Source organism: Charadrius vociferus, unplaced genomic scaffold, assembly GCF_000708025.1.
Source record: "Charadrius vociferus isolate BGI_N301 unplaced genomic scaffold, ASM70802v2 scaffold756, whole genome shotgun sequence".
NCBI classification, from domain to species: Eukaryota; Metazoa; Chordata; class Aves; order Charadriiformes; family Charadriidae; genus Charadrius; species Charadrius vociferus.
The window spans coordinates 156,940-173,501 of NW_009648877.1; the positions used below are offsets into that span (position 1 = coordinate 156,940).

Consider the following 16,562-nt stretch of genomic DNA (forward strand, 5'->3'; position numbering starts at 1 on the left):
TGAGGAAAATGGCAAGAGCGTGAGACTGGGGTCTAAGGGGTCAAGGTCAGAAAGAGGACAACTGCCTCTTTAGCAGCCATTTACTCCTAAACCCACCATAAAGACACGAAGTACATAATAAACCAAACCGGCAAATTATATATGAAAGGGTTGCTGAACTCAAAATGCTTGTGGAAAAATGTCTGTGCCAAAATATAGAAGTGATGATGTAGCCTTCACTGTGCTGTAGTTCTGTGTTAAACAGGAGCTGATACTAGAGTTAGTCCCAGTGACCTCTGTCAGCTTATGTGTTGGTAGATGGAGTGCTCTTTTGTCCAGCACGTTGTGGAATACTGCCTGTAAATTTTGGAGTAGAAAATACTGATTTGCTAAAGTCAAAATTCTTCTTAGAAATGTATTGATTTTTGTCAAAATTTCCTATTAGAATTGAATGAAAGATTGGGCTTGGAAAAGGTCAGAGTATTTTCCTTTGACTATTCCATCTTGGTTTTCATAAGTGGCAACAGAATGTCTCATCGTATAAATGGCAGTGCCCTGTAAAATTTAAAACAGTGAAGTTCAAATAATTCCCTTTGATCTTATTGAGACAAAGTAACCGACAGGCAAAGCTTTTTGAGGGAGGGCATTTTCGGGTTGGGAAATCTCAGCTCTTTGCTCAGATTCAGGATGAAAGAAGATTTTTCAAATGTCAGTTTGCTGGAATTGAAAATGTGAGTTTTCACACACAGTGCTGTGAAATTGTTTGTGGCAGTAGGTACCTGGAGGTGTGCCACTTTATGCCAGATCATGGTATTTACGTTTTTATTATCTAGGCTTGTCAGAACTCTATCATAGTATGAACTACAAAGGTCATCCTTGTAGACTACTTACTGTTTTTATTTACACTGTGATGTAAAGTCAGACATGTGAGTCTATGATACAGTCTGGAACAATAGAGAACAAACTCAATGAGTCTAAACTAGGTTACGGAAATAGGCCACTTCAGAAATCCTGGATGGCAAGTTATGTGGACGTGGTCTGCATGAAGGGGTGTTTAATCTAGTTTTTTAATGGAATTTTGATTCCTCATTAAAAATTATGTCCCAGGAGCTGTGTGCTTTCTTACTTAGCTTTCATAGTTGATCCTTCCTAAACATCTTTTATAATCTATGAAATTTAGCTCTGGGTAATAATTTTGAGTATGCATTGTTTTGTGAGCAGACAATGTGTGCAGGTCAAACACTCTTTGAGCTCATGTCCTCCTGCTTTGGTTCTCTTGTCTGGCTCCTCAAGAACTAGGCAGGACAGTAACGTGCTGGGCTGTACTGTGGGCATAGTCATTTTATTAGTATGATGTGACTGGGCTTCCATGAAGTGCTGTAAAACTGGTATCTTTCTTGCCAGAGAAAATTGCTTTAGTATAAGGGTAAACTTGAAGGGAAAGAATTTGCAATCTGAATAATTTACCATCTGAGTAAGGCTTGAAGAATTTCTTAAGCTAATTCAAGTCCTTGAAAGTTATTTTGCATTATGAAAGTGCTGAAAATCCTCACCTATGCTGTCAGGCACTGAACAGAACAGTTTAGGAAAATCTCTGTCCTGGGAGGTCTATAGTTCAGGTGGACAGACAGACAAAAAGATGAGAATAAGTGGAGGTATAGAATGGTGTGCCACTAAGTGATGTTTAATGAGAGTGTAAGAGCAGTAGACTGGAATCCAAGTCTCACTCTCATCCAGTCCCTTGTGCTGGGGGATAATACTGAGTCTGACCTCAGCGGGAACATTTCTGATGAAGTTAGAAGACTTGTGGACCTCTCACTGGAAAAAACCATGTTGTTCTTATTTTTTTGGTTTAGTTGAGGTGAGAACTATACTTGTGGTGCAGACTTACATAGGTCTTGGCTATTGTGGATGGACTCGTACTCCAGAAAGCAAAGGATTTTGCCACTTCTGCTTCTCTGTATTACCTAAGAAATCCACATGGCAAGAGAAGCTTTCTCATTTCATCACTTTGAAACTGTCAGTGGTATTTTAAATAAATTATTTTAACTAAGATGGCTATTTCAGAGCATCCTGCTGTCGGACGCCATCTGTTTGGTAAGCGTCATCATTTGTGACTTCTGCAGTGTGGGAACCAAATGTCAGAGACTGTCAAAGCGTTTTCCATCATGCTCTAATTCTGGCTGAACAGAAATCCTGTTTATTCACTTTGCTCAAATAGTGTACAGTAGAGTTCTTAAGCTTTTAGTCGAGCCATGATTACAGCCAAGTGAAAACTGTAGTCTTTCTACAAACAAGTTTTTTATAGAATTAAGGTACAGACTTGGTCAAGTAAGGCTGTCAAATAAAAAGTAGATGATGTCCCATTAATCACTACTAATTGCCAGTGTGCTAGGTAGATTTTTTTGAGAGTGTTCCCAGTTGAATGTATCATTTTTTCAGGTATAAAATTAAAGTCTGGTCTCTCCTTGCTACTTAATGTTTTGTGGATGTTTTCATAAACATAAATTATAGTCAATGTTATTCTGCACTTCTGGGCCCAATTCTTAAATTTCAGTAGTCATGTTTTTGTTTCGTCTCTCCTTACTTTCTATTTATTTAAAATTCTGTGTACATCTCTTGCTTATGAAAATTAGAGCCACAGTTAAACTAGGCAGCATGTGGGGTAAATGTGGACGAAGTTTGTGTTCTTGTAGTGAAATACTTTGGTTCTGATTGGTGACACATCATTCATTGTATCATCAGCATCCTTTAAGCAGGGATGGTCAGCCAGGGTAATACTGTGATGTCTTTGTTTTGTAGAAAAGCAAAACAACACATGGTTATGTGGTTGTTGCTTTTGGGGGGGTGTCCTTTTTCTAAAGTAGTGGTGAAAATCACATCTTTTTTTCTTTTTTCTCTGTACTCACATAGCTGAATTTCACAAATGAGATTAACAATCATCTGTTCTCAGGAAAATGCTGTGAACGGAGAGCATCTGTGGCTGGAGACAAATGTTTCTGGGGACCTCTGCTACCTGGGGGAGGAAAGCTGCCAAGTCAAATTCTCAGTGAGTTGTTTTCAGATTTTCTTCTCTCTCTCTGAGGTAATGAGCCTGACGTCAGACAGATACACGGCTCAGAAGCTTAGGAGTTCGAATTGTTTATTGCTGCTGTTGATGCCTGTGTTCCAGGATGCAAAAGGAACAGAGGGATGCTGGTTAAATACTTTATTGTTTGGGGAAAAAGCTCCAAACAATTTTGCCCGACCCAGATTATTTACACAATAAGAATGGATGTAATGAGTAGCTTTATTAATGTGGCAAGGAAAAATGTTATGATACTGAGATATTTCAGAAATGCTTAAAGTAGGTAGCCTATTTTACTTACATACGCAAATGTATCACTTGCTAGGGTGTCCGAGAGTATGGTTCGATCAAATTTTTGTGATTTTTTTTTTTTTTTAGTCACTGCAAAGATTTGAACGGTATTTTCCAAACTCTTGAGTGTACTCACCAGCAATGAGTGCACTCATATTCAAGCATTTGCCTTCTCCTATTGAAGCTTTTCTTCTGTTTGAGAATATTTGAGGTTTTCCTTCTTCTGTTGAAACTTTTCTGCTGTGTATGGAAAAGTTTCATTAGATCAATCTCTAAGCTGTGTGTGTCTCTTCTTTGACTGGGGAGTCACTGTTGTACTTCTAGTCTGCTTCAGCAGCACTTCACCTCATATTTCACTTAAACTGCTTCAACAGAAGAGAAGAAAAAAACCCCACCTTTTTATCTTGATATTTAAGAAACCTGGTGAGACAGTGGGGATTCTGTGTGTAAGCCCTTGCTTTGCATCAGTGCTCATGGGAGCATCCTGGCCCTTGGACTGCAAAGTGTAAGAGGAGTCTATCTTCTCTGGGGTGTTTGTGGATACTGCTTGGGACTCTTTGCAATACCATCTTTTTGCTTTTATTTAAAAACAAAAGCAAACAAAAAAACCTCAGAACATATGATCCAAATTGAAGCATTTTGATTTACCAATCACTCCCATTTTTTCAGGCACATTGATCCAAAACACTAGTGCTTTCCGTAGCCCCAATTTAATATCCAACCCCTCTAACTTCCTGAGAAAATTGGTTACTTTATAGTGTATAAGATTAAGGCCAAGCCTGGGACGTCTATGCCTGCTTACAAAGAGTACTGAAGCAAAGTCCCAACAGTAACAGACTGCTGAATGTGGGGTAATAATAAAGAGGATTATCATTGTGATTTTGCCCTGCGCTTACATTAGTCCTGAGGCACTGAGTTTCGGGAAAAGCTGGGGACAGGATTTTGGTGTTTTGGCTGAGTGGACCTTTGGTCTGACCCAATGCAACTGTTCATATATTCTTAATAGAAGTTTGTCTTTCAAAAAACCTGAGTAAATACTTCCTCATAATTTAGCTCCTTGAAAGTAGCATGGAAATGTAATATGTTGTATATGGTTTGCAGGGCTGTGTCTTGGCTTTTGAGGTGTATCTCTCCAGGAGCTGGAAGGACTGATTGCAATAGCTGGTGAATTAGACCCACTGACTTACACTTTTATCTGGGAATGTTGGGAGACATCTTATGTGGTGACAAGATTTTCCAGCCAATAGGCCTGCAGATGTTGAGTCATATTTTGGAAGCAGCAGAGTTTAAAGTTGATCAGTTCTTAGTTGCCTGGCCTTTGCTTGACCTGACTGAGATTCTTTTCTCTTTTAGATACTAGCGTATAACATGTTATATTAGCTTAAGAAATAGAGATGGAAATGAAAAGCCAGTTAACTTTAGCTGTGGTTAGTTTAACTTGACCTGTCAAAAGGCTAATGCTTTTCCAGTTTGAATCTTTTGAAGACACTGCATCTTTCTCTGCCTGTCCTGGTCTTCCTCTGACTTGGCTCTTTCACATGTAGACTATTTAAGATCAAATGTTTTCAATGGGGAAGTGAGAAATAATTAAGCTGTAACTGCACAGACTTTGCATAAAATGTTAGCCTATACAAAACACTAACTCATAATTTCTGGAATATGGAGCTGAAATTTTGTCATAAATCAAAGACGTTAAAAATAATGGAAAAGTCTACATTTTTACTAGCATCTCACTATAAATGGTTGTAACTACTTGCAATGCCAGCAGCGTTCAAAAATCACGAGGGCAACTTAAAAAGCAAGATATTAAAAAAAAAAAAAGTAGCTGATTGTAAGGTGTTAGTTTTGTTTGCTTTTTGCAGTTTTTCATCTTAGGAACCAATTCCTTTATATTGTCTCACTCTTCTTGGCAAACAGACTGAAAACATACTTAAAGTTAACAAGTCAGAAAGCACATGAAAGTTTAGTCTGTTTATACAATGTCATTATTCTTCAGATGAAACATTAGAACAACACTTCACATACATGTGAACATGCACAGCTAGGGTATATCTAGATAGTTATGAGACTCGGTAAAATTGTAATAATTATTTTACAATGTGAGCCAAAGCTGTGTTCCCTGTTTGTTCCAGAGTTTATTTACAATATACTGAAAATTCTAATGAAATAACTCATTAGAGATTTAAATGAACATGAATAAATTGAATGTAAAAATCTGAGGCAGATCAATCTCAACTTACTGTGTGTTTATAAGTTTTCTGTCCCTCAAGCACAGGTCTATAAGTTAAACTTCCATGAAAATTAATTCCATCTGGTTTATTAAATTGAGTATACGCAAGGAAAAAAAAAAAGTAAATATATTCTCTCTCCTGGATGCATTCTTTTGCCTTTGATATGCTCTAGCCCAGGGAATTCAATGGAAATTATTTTAAAAGCTCTACTGAAATTAATAAAACTAACCAGCATAATTAGGCTGAGAATTTTATCCCTGCTGTAACATTTCCTAAGCGTTTAACAACATTCTGTGGGAAGGTTATCATTCTCTGCTAAATGACCTGAGTATTTTTCTGCAAGTCAATGGTCAGGCCTATCAAATCAAATGTTATATGATAAGCATGAAATAACACGCTCTTCTGAACTGGTCTGAGTTCTCTGATTTGCATGTATGTTTTTTCTCTTCTTTTCACTGGTGCTGCTCATCATCTTGGTAGGCTGCTTCCTTTTAGAGCTATGGTCTGCACTGTTAACAGCTTTACCTGCTCCCTAAAGGGAAGCTTTTACTTGTAGTTCACAAGCTGGAGTACTGTGGCTCTGTCTTTCACAAAGTCCAATTCTTAATTGGAAGAGCTTCAGACCTTTTTTCAATATACAGAACAGTTGAGAGCACCAAGAGAGGAAAATATATGTTGCATAAGGAGCGAAATACCTCCTGTTTCACAGCTAACATTTCTCCTCCTGGGAACAGTGCACCTCTATGCACACACATCTCTCTTTCCTCTTGCAGAAATCTGCTCTGCGGAGGAAGTGTGCCGCCTGCAAAATTGTGGTCCACAATGCGTGCATGGAGCAGTTAGAGAAGGTAAGACATTGCCATCTTCTGGATCCTGATGCAGACAACACTCATTTAATTCTTTTACTGAGGTTTCAGTCTGGAAAGCACCGTACGCCAAAGTAGGTTTTCATAGCTGTTTTAACAATATATTTGTTAAAAAGTTGACTTAAAATTCCAGCTTTCTTTTTTTTTTAAATATATTTTGTCAAACCCTGTGTACGATTAAAAAAACCCCTACAACAAACAACCATGGAATGCTTTCACAAATTTTATGGTTAAAAAAATAATTTCCTTCTACTTCTAGATCGAAAATCGAAGCTAGAAAATGCCGTATCCTTTCATGCACAAAATTGGCCTTTCAAAATTCCTAAACTAAACCCAGTGTAATTAATGTTATGACAGCTGTATCTGTTGTGAGCAGTGCAGCAAAGATGCTGTTATGAACATTTTTCACTGTTTACTAAACTATACTGTTTTGTCCTCAAAACTTCAGAAATTAAGTTCTTGTTTTTAAAATGGAAAACATCAGTATGGTCCTTTACAGTACCATTATTTCTGTGAGCATCTGTCCTGCTTCTCAGTTCCTTCAAGAAGCCCTCCTTACCCCCAAGTGCCTGTTGAATATCTATCACTGAGTTATCTTCCCATCAGTGATTCTTCTTCATTATGCCTAACTGTTAATGTGTTAAATAAATTTTCCCCCCACTGTTTTTCTTTCTTGGTGGGTATGCGTAAAGAAATATGAGTGGGAATTTCCCCATTGATTTCATTAGAGCTTCATTTTCACTCCTATATGTTTTGCAATGTTGTTCTCCATAAAAGAAGTTGATGCATAACAAATTTATAGCAGCAACCGTTTGGAAAGAGTTTTTCCTTTCCAAGTATTTGGACTTGTGTTGACAAATGTCACAGTGATTGCCATAATACCAAGTTGGAGAGGTACCATTTCCACCCCCGATGCTTTTACCCACAGTGAAATTAGCATTAGCACATGCTTTCAGCACAAAATGTTACCAGTGAATTTTTCATGACTTCCTTCATCAGCGGTAGTGCTGACTCGCCGCAGCCCAGCAAGCTGGTGGCATTGCCACCCAGAGCAAATGAGCACTTAGATAAAACCCATTCTGTTGAGCATGTTTATGCCATTCTGAAGACCATGCAATTCACCTTCTGGCAGAGGGTTATTATAAACTCTGCATCCCTCTTAAACCCTGGGGAGTTTAAAACTGGTACATAAGTCTTCTGCTTGGCCCTCTCTGCAAACGTGTAAGTTGTAAGCAAAATAAATGTAAGCTGGAGGTCTTTCCAGCCTGTCAGGACTCAGCATTGTAACAATGAATTGCAGTTCCAGGTGACAGCAATGGAGAAAGACTAATGCTGCTATGGCTTTTATTTCTTCTTAAGTAATAAGTATTTTTTTTTACTTTTTATCTTTTGTTTCTTGAGCTATTATTTCAAAGGCAAATATTAAATGAGGAAAGAACTTATTTATATGGGAAGTGTTGTATTTAAATTTGGGGAAACTCAATCCTTCTTCCGTCGTGACAAAAGCTTCTTTCTTTCCTCTCCCATCTGAAGGAGGCAACACCACTACATGAGGCAGTACAATGCTCCCCAAATGGTTTGTGGTTGGAGTGGTGGATAAAAGCAGCCTCGTCTAATCAAAAGGTAGAAATTTAGGGTGACTTGCACAGTTTTTCGTGTGAAGGAAGATTTCTTCACAGACTTTGTTTATGAAGACTTAAAGCTGGGATGTGCAAAAAGGTCTTACAGAGTTAGATTTCCAGCTCCTATTAACTTTTGAGAACTCAGCTTAAGTCCACTTTGGTTGCAAACAATCTTCAGAGAAAAACAGATGAAGTGATTTTCTTCTAGGCAAGCAGGAGACAGTTTAAATAGTTGAACTGAGCAGGCAGCAATAGGATTAGTGAAGATGAGGGCTGTGTAGACATCTAGCAAGGACAATTATTATGGCATATGAGAAGAGCTTTTCTGGCATTCAGGTAAGTTACTTTTTCAGCTAGCAAAGCTAATACTTTAATAGATAATAAACATTTTGGAAGTCTGGCCTAGAACAACATATTGGAGAATAAATTCTCTCTCAGCACAGTTTCAGTTCTAACAGCTTTATTTTAATGCTAGATTAATTTTCGCTGTAAACCGACTTTCCGAGAAGGAGGCTCCAGATCTCCCAGAGAAGTAAGTAATGGACAAATAACAATTGCTTTTCATTTTGTTTGTGTGATGAGTCACCTGGTGTGGAGCTGCAGTAGTGCTTTTAGATTCAGAGGAGTCTTAGACAGAGTATTGGTTCCCTGTGGGACATGTTCTCCTCCCCAGAATAAATGTAAAATGAATTCTAGCTGAAGCACTCCATTACTTATACTGACAGAAACCATTTCATCTTTCTGTTGTCTCTTTTCCCATTCATTTAGCTCTTCTGTCTTCTTTTTTTTTTTTTTTTTGGAGGGTGGGGTGTAGCATTTCTCTTTTTCTTCCTGACCTTTGAACTGGTATTTTTTTATTTTCTCTGCTTCCCTCTCCTTCCATTTGTCTCTCCCTTATTTTTTTTTCTAGAAGTATCTCTAGTATGCTAAGACTTTTTTGTTAGTAAAAGTAAGTGAATAAATAAATCAAACACTCGAAACCTTTATGGTTTGTGACCAGCTACTGTATGAGTTCAGCTCTTTTGAAGGTGCTGGACATTTATTGTTCTCATTGCTATATTTATCTGTCTTACATAGAAGCCAATGTTTAAAAAAAACCAAACAAACTGGCCAAAATAGTTGTTGAAACTTAGTTTACACATTAGTTTGGGGTTTTTTGGGGGGTGGGTTGTTGTTTGTTTTTTTTTTTTTTTTAAAAGAGGAAAAAAACAACCTCTGAACTTTTATGATTGGTGTGGTGGCCAGCTTGCTCTTAGCAGAGGTAGCTCAATTCCCTGCCACGTTGATGGTTCAGTGTTGGCTGGCGTAACAGCATGGCGTAGGCAGACCCCTTCTAGCCCCCCCACCTGCATGGAAAGAGGGGCAGCAGTGCTGCTCACCCTCCTGTCTCTTGTCCACCTCTTGCTACCATCTAGGATGTAAGTAGTCCAAACAGGGAGAAAAGACTGCTTCAACAACTGCTCCTTCCTTCCCTCCTTCCCTTCTCCTGCATTGACGTGGGATTTTTTTGTGTTATAAGGCTGTGTTTCCAAGCAGAATAGAGCGGGGCCCTGCATTGTGGCTGAGCACAACAGTGTTTGGGCACTTCTGTGCTCTGTATTTAGGTGATGATTATCTCTGCATCATGTAATGAACTTTCTTCTTTTTGTAGAAGAGTACCGAGAGAATAGCTCTGGCCACATTTCAACATGGGTAAAGAACACGATCTTAGAATCATAGAATTGTCTAGGTTGGAAGGGACCTTTAAGATCATCGAGTCCAACCTTAACCTAACACTGCCATCTTGTCCTTATTCCTCCTCCAGTTTTGGTTGTGTCTTGGGTTTGCTCCGAAATGATTGCATTGGCTGAAGGGATCTTTCCTTTGGGGTCTCTAAACCAATTTCACACAGGTGGTACTGTTGAGCGCAAGCTGCCATTTCTTCCTGTAACACAACTTTTTGTCCTTCTTTTGCAGAACTTTGTCCGACACCACTGGGTGCACAGGAGGAGGCAGGAGGGGAAATGTAAGCAGTGCGGAAAGGTGAGATTTCCAGTGCAGCGCAAGCACAACACTGGGCACTTATGAATTCAGGGTGTCTAGGAGGTCCTTCTGGTCACTGAAATTTTTCTAGCCTGAACAATTGGCCTCTCAAGGGTTGATGACAAGCCTGATATCTTGAGGGGTAGCAGCCATGATTCCCATGTGGGAGGAGAAAAGGCAGCTGCATCTGCAGGAATGAGCACATCACGTGTGCTGGGACACAGTGTTGCACTGGCTGCTGAAAATGAGGAAGAGGAAAGCTGCGGCTCTGTGAGCTTCTCTCTTTGTGAAGCTAACCCTGTGCCAATATGGCATTCCCATAGTGCTGTCCTCTGTGCCAAAATTGTGATGGCCTGTTTTTTCAGGCTTCTGGAAGAGGAAAGGCTGTTGCTTTCTTTCTGCCCTAGCAGACTGTAAAATTTGTGACTGTTTCACATTTCATCTGCTGCATAGCTTATAAAAGCTTATTTCTAAAAAAACTGTTAAAAGGGGTAAGAAGTACCTTTAGCTACTTGAAGACCTTTCTTCTGAAATATTATGAACCCCTGAAATCTGTTGAGAGATATTTAAAAATAAAATTAACACAGATTTAATATCCTTTCTCTAGCACTGTATTATGCTTTTGCCTCCCTCTCAACATCAACTAGTAAGAAAGACTCTGTCTTGTCTCCATGGCACAGCACTTAAGTCAGAGGAAAATTAGATTTGTATCTGGATACTGATGTAGATCACCAGCTACCAGCTGCAACAAGGCATGCATTAAAAATGTGATGCCCTTTTATAGCAAGTAGCATGTGAACAGTGCAGCAAGGCACTTTGCATGCAGCGGTCTTGTGGTATGGGTTTGCAGTGATACCACCTTCTTCCTCTTCCATTTTGGCCTGGATCTCCCCTAGAGACACTAGGAGTTGGTTTTGCAATGGGAGCACTTACTGCCTATCATATAAAAATCTGTGCTGGGTATGTTCATGTGGGCAACGTGACCAGTCCATCCTAAAATTCCTATCAGCCCTGACTGTTATGGAGAAGTTCGGAGGAAATAACGGTTTTCCCCTTAAATAAGAAATATTCAGTTAAGACTAACATGGGTGTATTGTAGCAGAGTTATTCTTTGTCAAGAAACAGAAAGGATTAGGGAAAATGATAACAAGAAAAGAACATCCCATTATAGTTATTGGCCAAGCAGTCTCCTATTACAGCAAAAAACTTGTCTGTCTTGTGCTCCACTGTTACCTTTCTTATACCTCTGAGTGAGAACCATCTTTTATATTCTCTTGTCATGCAAGAAAAAGGGAACTATCGTTAAAATGGAATGGCAGTAAATTTAAAGCAATAAAAGAAAGTATTATTCATGGAACATGTAATGATTCTGGTAGACCTCATTGTGTAATATTAGTCCTATCGCTTGATTGGAATTGGATGGTTACATATTTTAATAATCACAATTAACAGTTCGAGTAAAGAAAGTGGAAATGAACATTTAGGATATACCCATGTCATGCTTCATGTCATTAGACTGCGGAAAGAGATTAATACTTCCCAACATCCTTATTGGGACTTTGTGACTTTATATTTTGTGTGCCTTCTGTGCCATGGCTGACACTTCATGAGAACTGGAGGACAGAGGTGTCCATGTCAGTGTTTCACCTTAGATCAGAAGTGCAGCTTGGAAGGAATTAAACTTGCATGAAAGGAGCTGTTCTAACACTCTGCAGCTACTAAGGGACAGCCAGTCCACAGGACGAGACTACAACTAGTTCAAAGTAAAATTCTCTGAAAATCCTTGTGCATAGTGTCCTCAGTACCAACACAGCCTGTGCTGCCACTGTTACACGTCACCTGCCAGTGCAGGTACCGCTTATGTGGTCTCATCTAGGCTTCAGTTCTTTTCTCTTCTCCTTCCCAGGGATGATTTCACTGCTGTACTGCAAAAGTACTATATGCAGAAATTAGTGCCGGGGAAGGGGGCCTGGAAAGTCTTGTTCAAAAGCTTACTGAGTGCAGTGGAACCAATCAATCTATTTCTGTTTACTTGCTGTGATGATTTCCTTCCCCGTCCCCACTCCCGTCTTCTCCTCCCCTCCCCCCCCCCTTTTTTTTTTTTTTGGAACTGGAGATTGTAATAGAGGGATGGCCATACCTCTTAAGACAAAGTACCATCAAGCCCAGTATTCAACAGTAGCTTATTATGGAAAACTATAAGAAAACTGTAAGATGGGGCAGGTGTTTAGTGATGCATCCCCAAAACAGTCTCCTGGCCTCTAAGAATTTGTCTCATGAATTTCCAGGAATGGTGCCTTTATATTTAGCAGCCGATGATAACTTTCTCTCCTGTGATCTTGTCTAGTCTCTCCTTGAGTTCCCGTTAAGTTGTAGCATTTGAAACATCCTTTACCAAGGAATTCCTAAACTTAACAACATGCTGTGAGAAGAACTACATTTTGGTTGTTTCGAAGCTGTCCCTTATTAATTTTTTCTAATGCTCCATACCTCTTGTGTTGGAAAAGATTGCAAATAAATGCTCCCAAACCACATCCTCTACACCGTTCATGATGTTTAAGAGCTCATTTCTTTCTCTTGCAGGCAGGAAAAAATATAGTTTTGTAGCTATTAGCTGTTTGTTACCTGGGATCATCAGAGAAAACAGAATTCTTTTTTTTTTTCTTTATGTAATAAAATGTAAGAGTGTTCCGATCATATGGCCCGGCATCCAGTTCATGACTGTGTGCGGTAATAGAAGCTTAAGGATGAATGCAAAATGATCCTTTCTTCATATACTTCCAGTTACCAGTGGCTTAGGGATTTTATGAGGCTGAGAATGTATCTTGGATCATCATGTTAAACAGACTCTTTTTTTTTTTTTTTTTAACTTTCTGTGGTGTTGAAAGCAGTGTGTCCACTATACACACACAGTGAGCAAGCTACAGTGTCACTCTCTGCTACTGATCCCTTTAAAGGCGTGTGGATTGATGCAGAGCTGTATGTTTTCCCTGCATATAATGGTAGGATTGAAATTTCTAGTAGTTGGAAGGCAATTCTAGTTCTTTTTTTTTTTTTTTTTAGCAGAGATCATCATCCAAGTGCTTCTGTTGCTGTCTATTCGAGTTGTAATAATACTTGGCTCTCCTACGGTAATGTTGCATTGGAATATCTCTGAGAGCATTCAAATGGGAATAAATATCATAGGGAAATACAGGAAAAAAAAAAATTAGTAGCCCTAACATGATGTGAAAATACTCTTTAATGATATATACATTTGAGAATATAACCAAAACATATTAAAGCTAGTAATTCCTATTTGCTCTGTTTGTATGCACGGGTGTCTGTTAATGCGCACTTTGATGCAGATTTAGATAGATTGTAATCACCAACACAAGCTGGGGATTCAGGTGCTCTTTTCCTCCAAATATATATCCTCTGGTGTGCACAACTGTTTATTTCTGCGGGAGCAGCTCACAGCACGGGATTTCATGTGTGGTATGAGAATTGGGTACCAGTGAATCAGGGCTAATCAGGTACTGTTAGGCTGATATTCTCACAAAGGTGAAATTAATTTTCTATCCCAAAATTTGTGCAGAAGACCTCCTTGCATGACCCAGGAACAAGATACCTGAGTTTTAGTTTTTCTTCTCACTGAGAAAGGGCAGAAGAGATGACTTCTGGTGGAATATGGGGCGCTCCAGTGTTTCAATCCAATAGTCCCCGTCAAATTTCACTGTGACCTGCAGTGCATCGCTTTATCAGTTCCTTTATTTGTAAAGCAAGCTTTCAAATAATCGCTATCTTACCTCAAACATGTATCTTTAGGAAGAATTAGCTCACATTTGTAAAGCAATTTGAGGAAGAAAAGTGGTGTTTTATTGCTACTTACCATTAATATGTTTTTATTGCTGTATCATTTCTCTAATGACTCCCTAAAAGCCAAATGGCTTACTGAATAAATGAAAAACGGTCCATCTAGAACCAGACAAGCTGCTCAGTCCGTATGTTTAAAATACACCACTGATGGGCTGTGGAATTAATGTACTGAATTTTAGGTTTTGTTAGTGGAGATTTTGGTAGAGAAGAATTTCTCCCCTGGTTGTTACAAAGCAGAACAAAACAAAACATTTCATGCCCATGAGGGGCTGAAATAATTTTTTTTTTTTTTTAATAGACTTTAGGACAAGAAAGAGTGAGACTTGTGAGAAATGTTATGAAGCACTAGTATAAGTGAATAAGAATAGAGCGTTTTGTCCTGTGTCAGACCTCTGTTCCAGCACTCGTATCATATGTCCTGTCACTCTGTCTGTTCTTGTGCCGAATGGCAAACTAGATCTGCCCAGCCAGAAGCAGCTGGCCAGCTGGTCTTTCTGAAGCCATTTGACTGCATTCCATTACTAAACCTGAATATACCAAATCACCATAATTATGAAGAATATATTATTTTTTTATCTATTATTTTTTTATGAAGAATCTATTATTTTTTAATTTCTCTGAATGTAAAACCTGAGGCATTAGGGGAAGGATTAAAAAAAAAAAATCTAGGCAGAGGTGACACAAGCCTTGGTGGTGTGGTCCATCTGGCAGGCTGGTTTGCATACATGCTGGGGACACCTGAAGAAGAAGCTACAATGTGCATTTTTGCATGGTGGGCAGACAGGGTGAGCCTCCTCCTCTTCAGAATATTGATGGGGTTGTCCTCAACTACCATGTATGGATAGATTGTAGCTCAGTCTCTTACTTAACAAGACCAGTGCATCTCTGGATGGGTTTGTGGCTGTTCATTTAATTCTTCTTGGTGTGCTTGACAGCGTCATTGTACTGGGCACTGATAGGCTCATTTTTCCTGTAGGTGTCCATCTTTCTGTTCCTTTCCACAGCAGCTAGGATAAGAAGGGCCTTAATTATAGAAGTGGTGAGGCAATGTCCTGTTAGATGTTACTAAATCAGGTTATAGCTCTTTGCATTGGGTCTTGGTCATTGCCCAGCACATAGGAGATTTAGGTAAAACTCAGCTTGTCAAAAAGAAAACTAGCTCACAAATTCATGACTTGGTAGAGAGACTGAATTAGAAGATTCTGGGTAGTGATGGGCTTCTTAATGTAGTAAAGAGAGGCTTGGTAGAAGCCAATGAATAAAGGATCCAGAGAACTGCAAATCTGAAATCTAGGCAGTGAAGGTGACTATGGCAAACTATTCAACAAACTTCTGGATTTTCCATCTCTGCAGCCAATTAACCCACATCAATTCTTTCTCTGGCTAAAATAAGCTTTAACTGAACACAAGTTTTCAGGCTGTAACTTACTGTTTGTTGCCTGTATTATATGCAAGAAGGATGTGTATTACCCAATGGTCTTTTCCAGCCTTAGAATTTAGACCAAAGTGATATGTCTGCTGACATTGCATTCTACAAAATGAAAATCTCCTGTGGGAGAATAAAATAATGCATTTGCTGATAATAGTGGGCTTTTTGTCTTTAAAATGATAAAGAAATATTTTTTTTATCTGCTTGATCTGAATCTGACCATCCTGTTTTTTTGGTACAACGATCTTGATTTGAGTCAGCTCAATAAAACAATAAACTTAATTTCCCAATCAGAACATTTCCACACAGACATTGTAGTTGATTCCACTCTGTATTTGAAAAAAAAAGGAAAATTCAAATTCTTGTTTATATTTAGAGCAAACAAGACTGTAATGAGAGAATGTTTTGTTCAAGAGCAAATTTGAATCTGTCAGGTCTGTAGAAATCCATTAAAATAAGCATTCCTTCTCTATTTCTTCTTCCTTTGTTTTTTAACTACAAAATCTAAGAAAAAGCATAAAATTTCAGAGAAGTGCTTTTAAAAGCGTGTGTGAAAATGCCCCAGTTGAAGAGCCTTCTCTGTAAATGCTGTCATTTTTTTATGTCCCAAAAGTCTGTTTGGTGTCTAAGAGCTTTGAGGCTGAACCCATGTATCTGACTTCAATGAACTGATTTAGCCTAGCCCAGTCACCTGGCAAGAGTTAAAGGTGTAAATTTTCTTGTAGTAAGGAGGAATTTAATCCTTTTTTCCTGCTTATTCTAGGGCTTTCAGCAGAAATTCTCCTTCCATAGTAAAGAGATTGTGGCCATCAGTTGCTCCTGGTGCAAGCTGGCGGTAAGTGAACAATAGTCAGGGAGACTGGTACCAGCTTTGCTGAGTGGCCACACTGCAAGCCATTTCATTTTTCCTGGCTCTCAGGGTTCCCTCTCTGTGAATCACCCCCAGTTTTGCCAGTTCTGTTCCTTTTGTGCAAAGACACTATAACTTGTGACCTGGCTGACATGAGTCCTCTAGGAGAAGAGTCTTGCTGCACAATGTAGTCGCTGGCTACCTCCTGTCAATGCCCTGCTGCTGCTCGCTCAGGGACCAAAAGGGTTCTTAACATACAGCTGCATCAATCGAGGTTGTGGTCTTCAATCTGCGATCTGTGTTTAAGTAGGAGTGATTTTTTTTTTTTTTGGGGGGGGGGGGGGGGG

General features: G+C 39.0%; 1 protein-coding gene across 1 annotated transcript in view; it reads left to right on the forward strand.

The window, feature by feature from the left end:
• Window positions 1-6,398: 6,398 nt before the first annotated feature.
• The window catches only part of DGKI (diacylglycerol kinase, iota), a 125,348-nt gene continuing 115,184 nt past the window's right edge, over window positions 6,399-16,562 (forward strand). Inside the window, exons 1-4 of the mRNA XM_009887059.1 lie at window positions 6,399-6,416; window positions 8,532-8,588; window positions 10,013-10,078; window positions 16,129-16,200. Coding sequence (XP_009885361.1) covers window positions 6,399-6,416; window positions 8,532-8,588; window positions 10,013-10,078; window positions 16,129-16,200 — 213 coding nt within the window. The remainder of the gene's footprint in view (window positions 6,417-8,531; window positions 8,589-10,012; window positions 10,079-16,128; window positions 16,201-16,562) is intronic.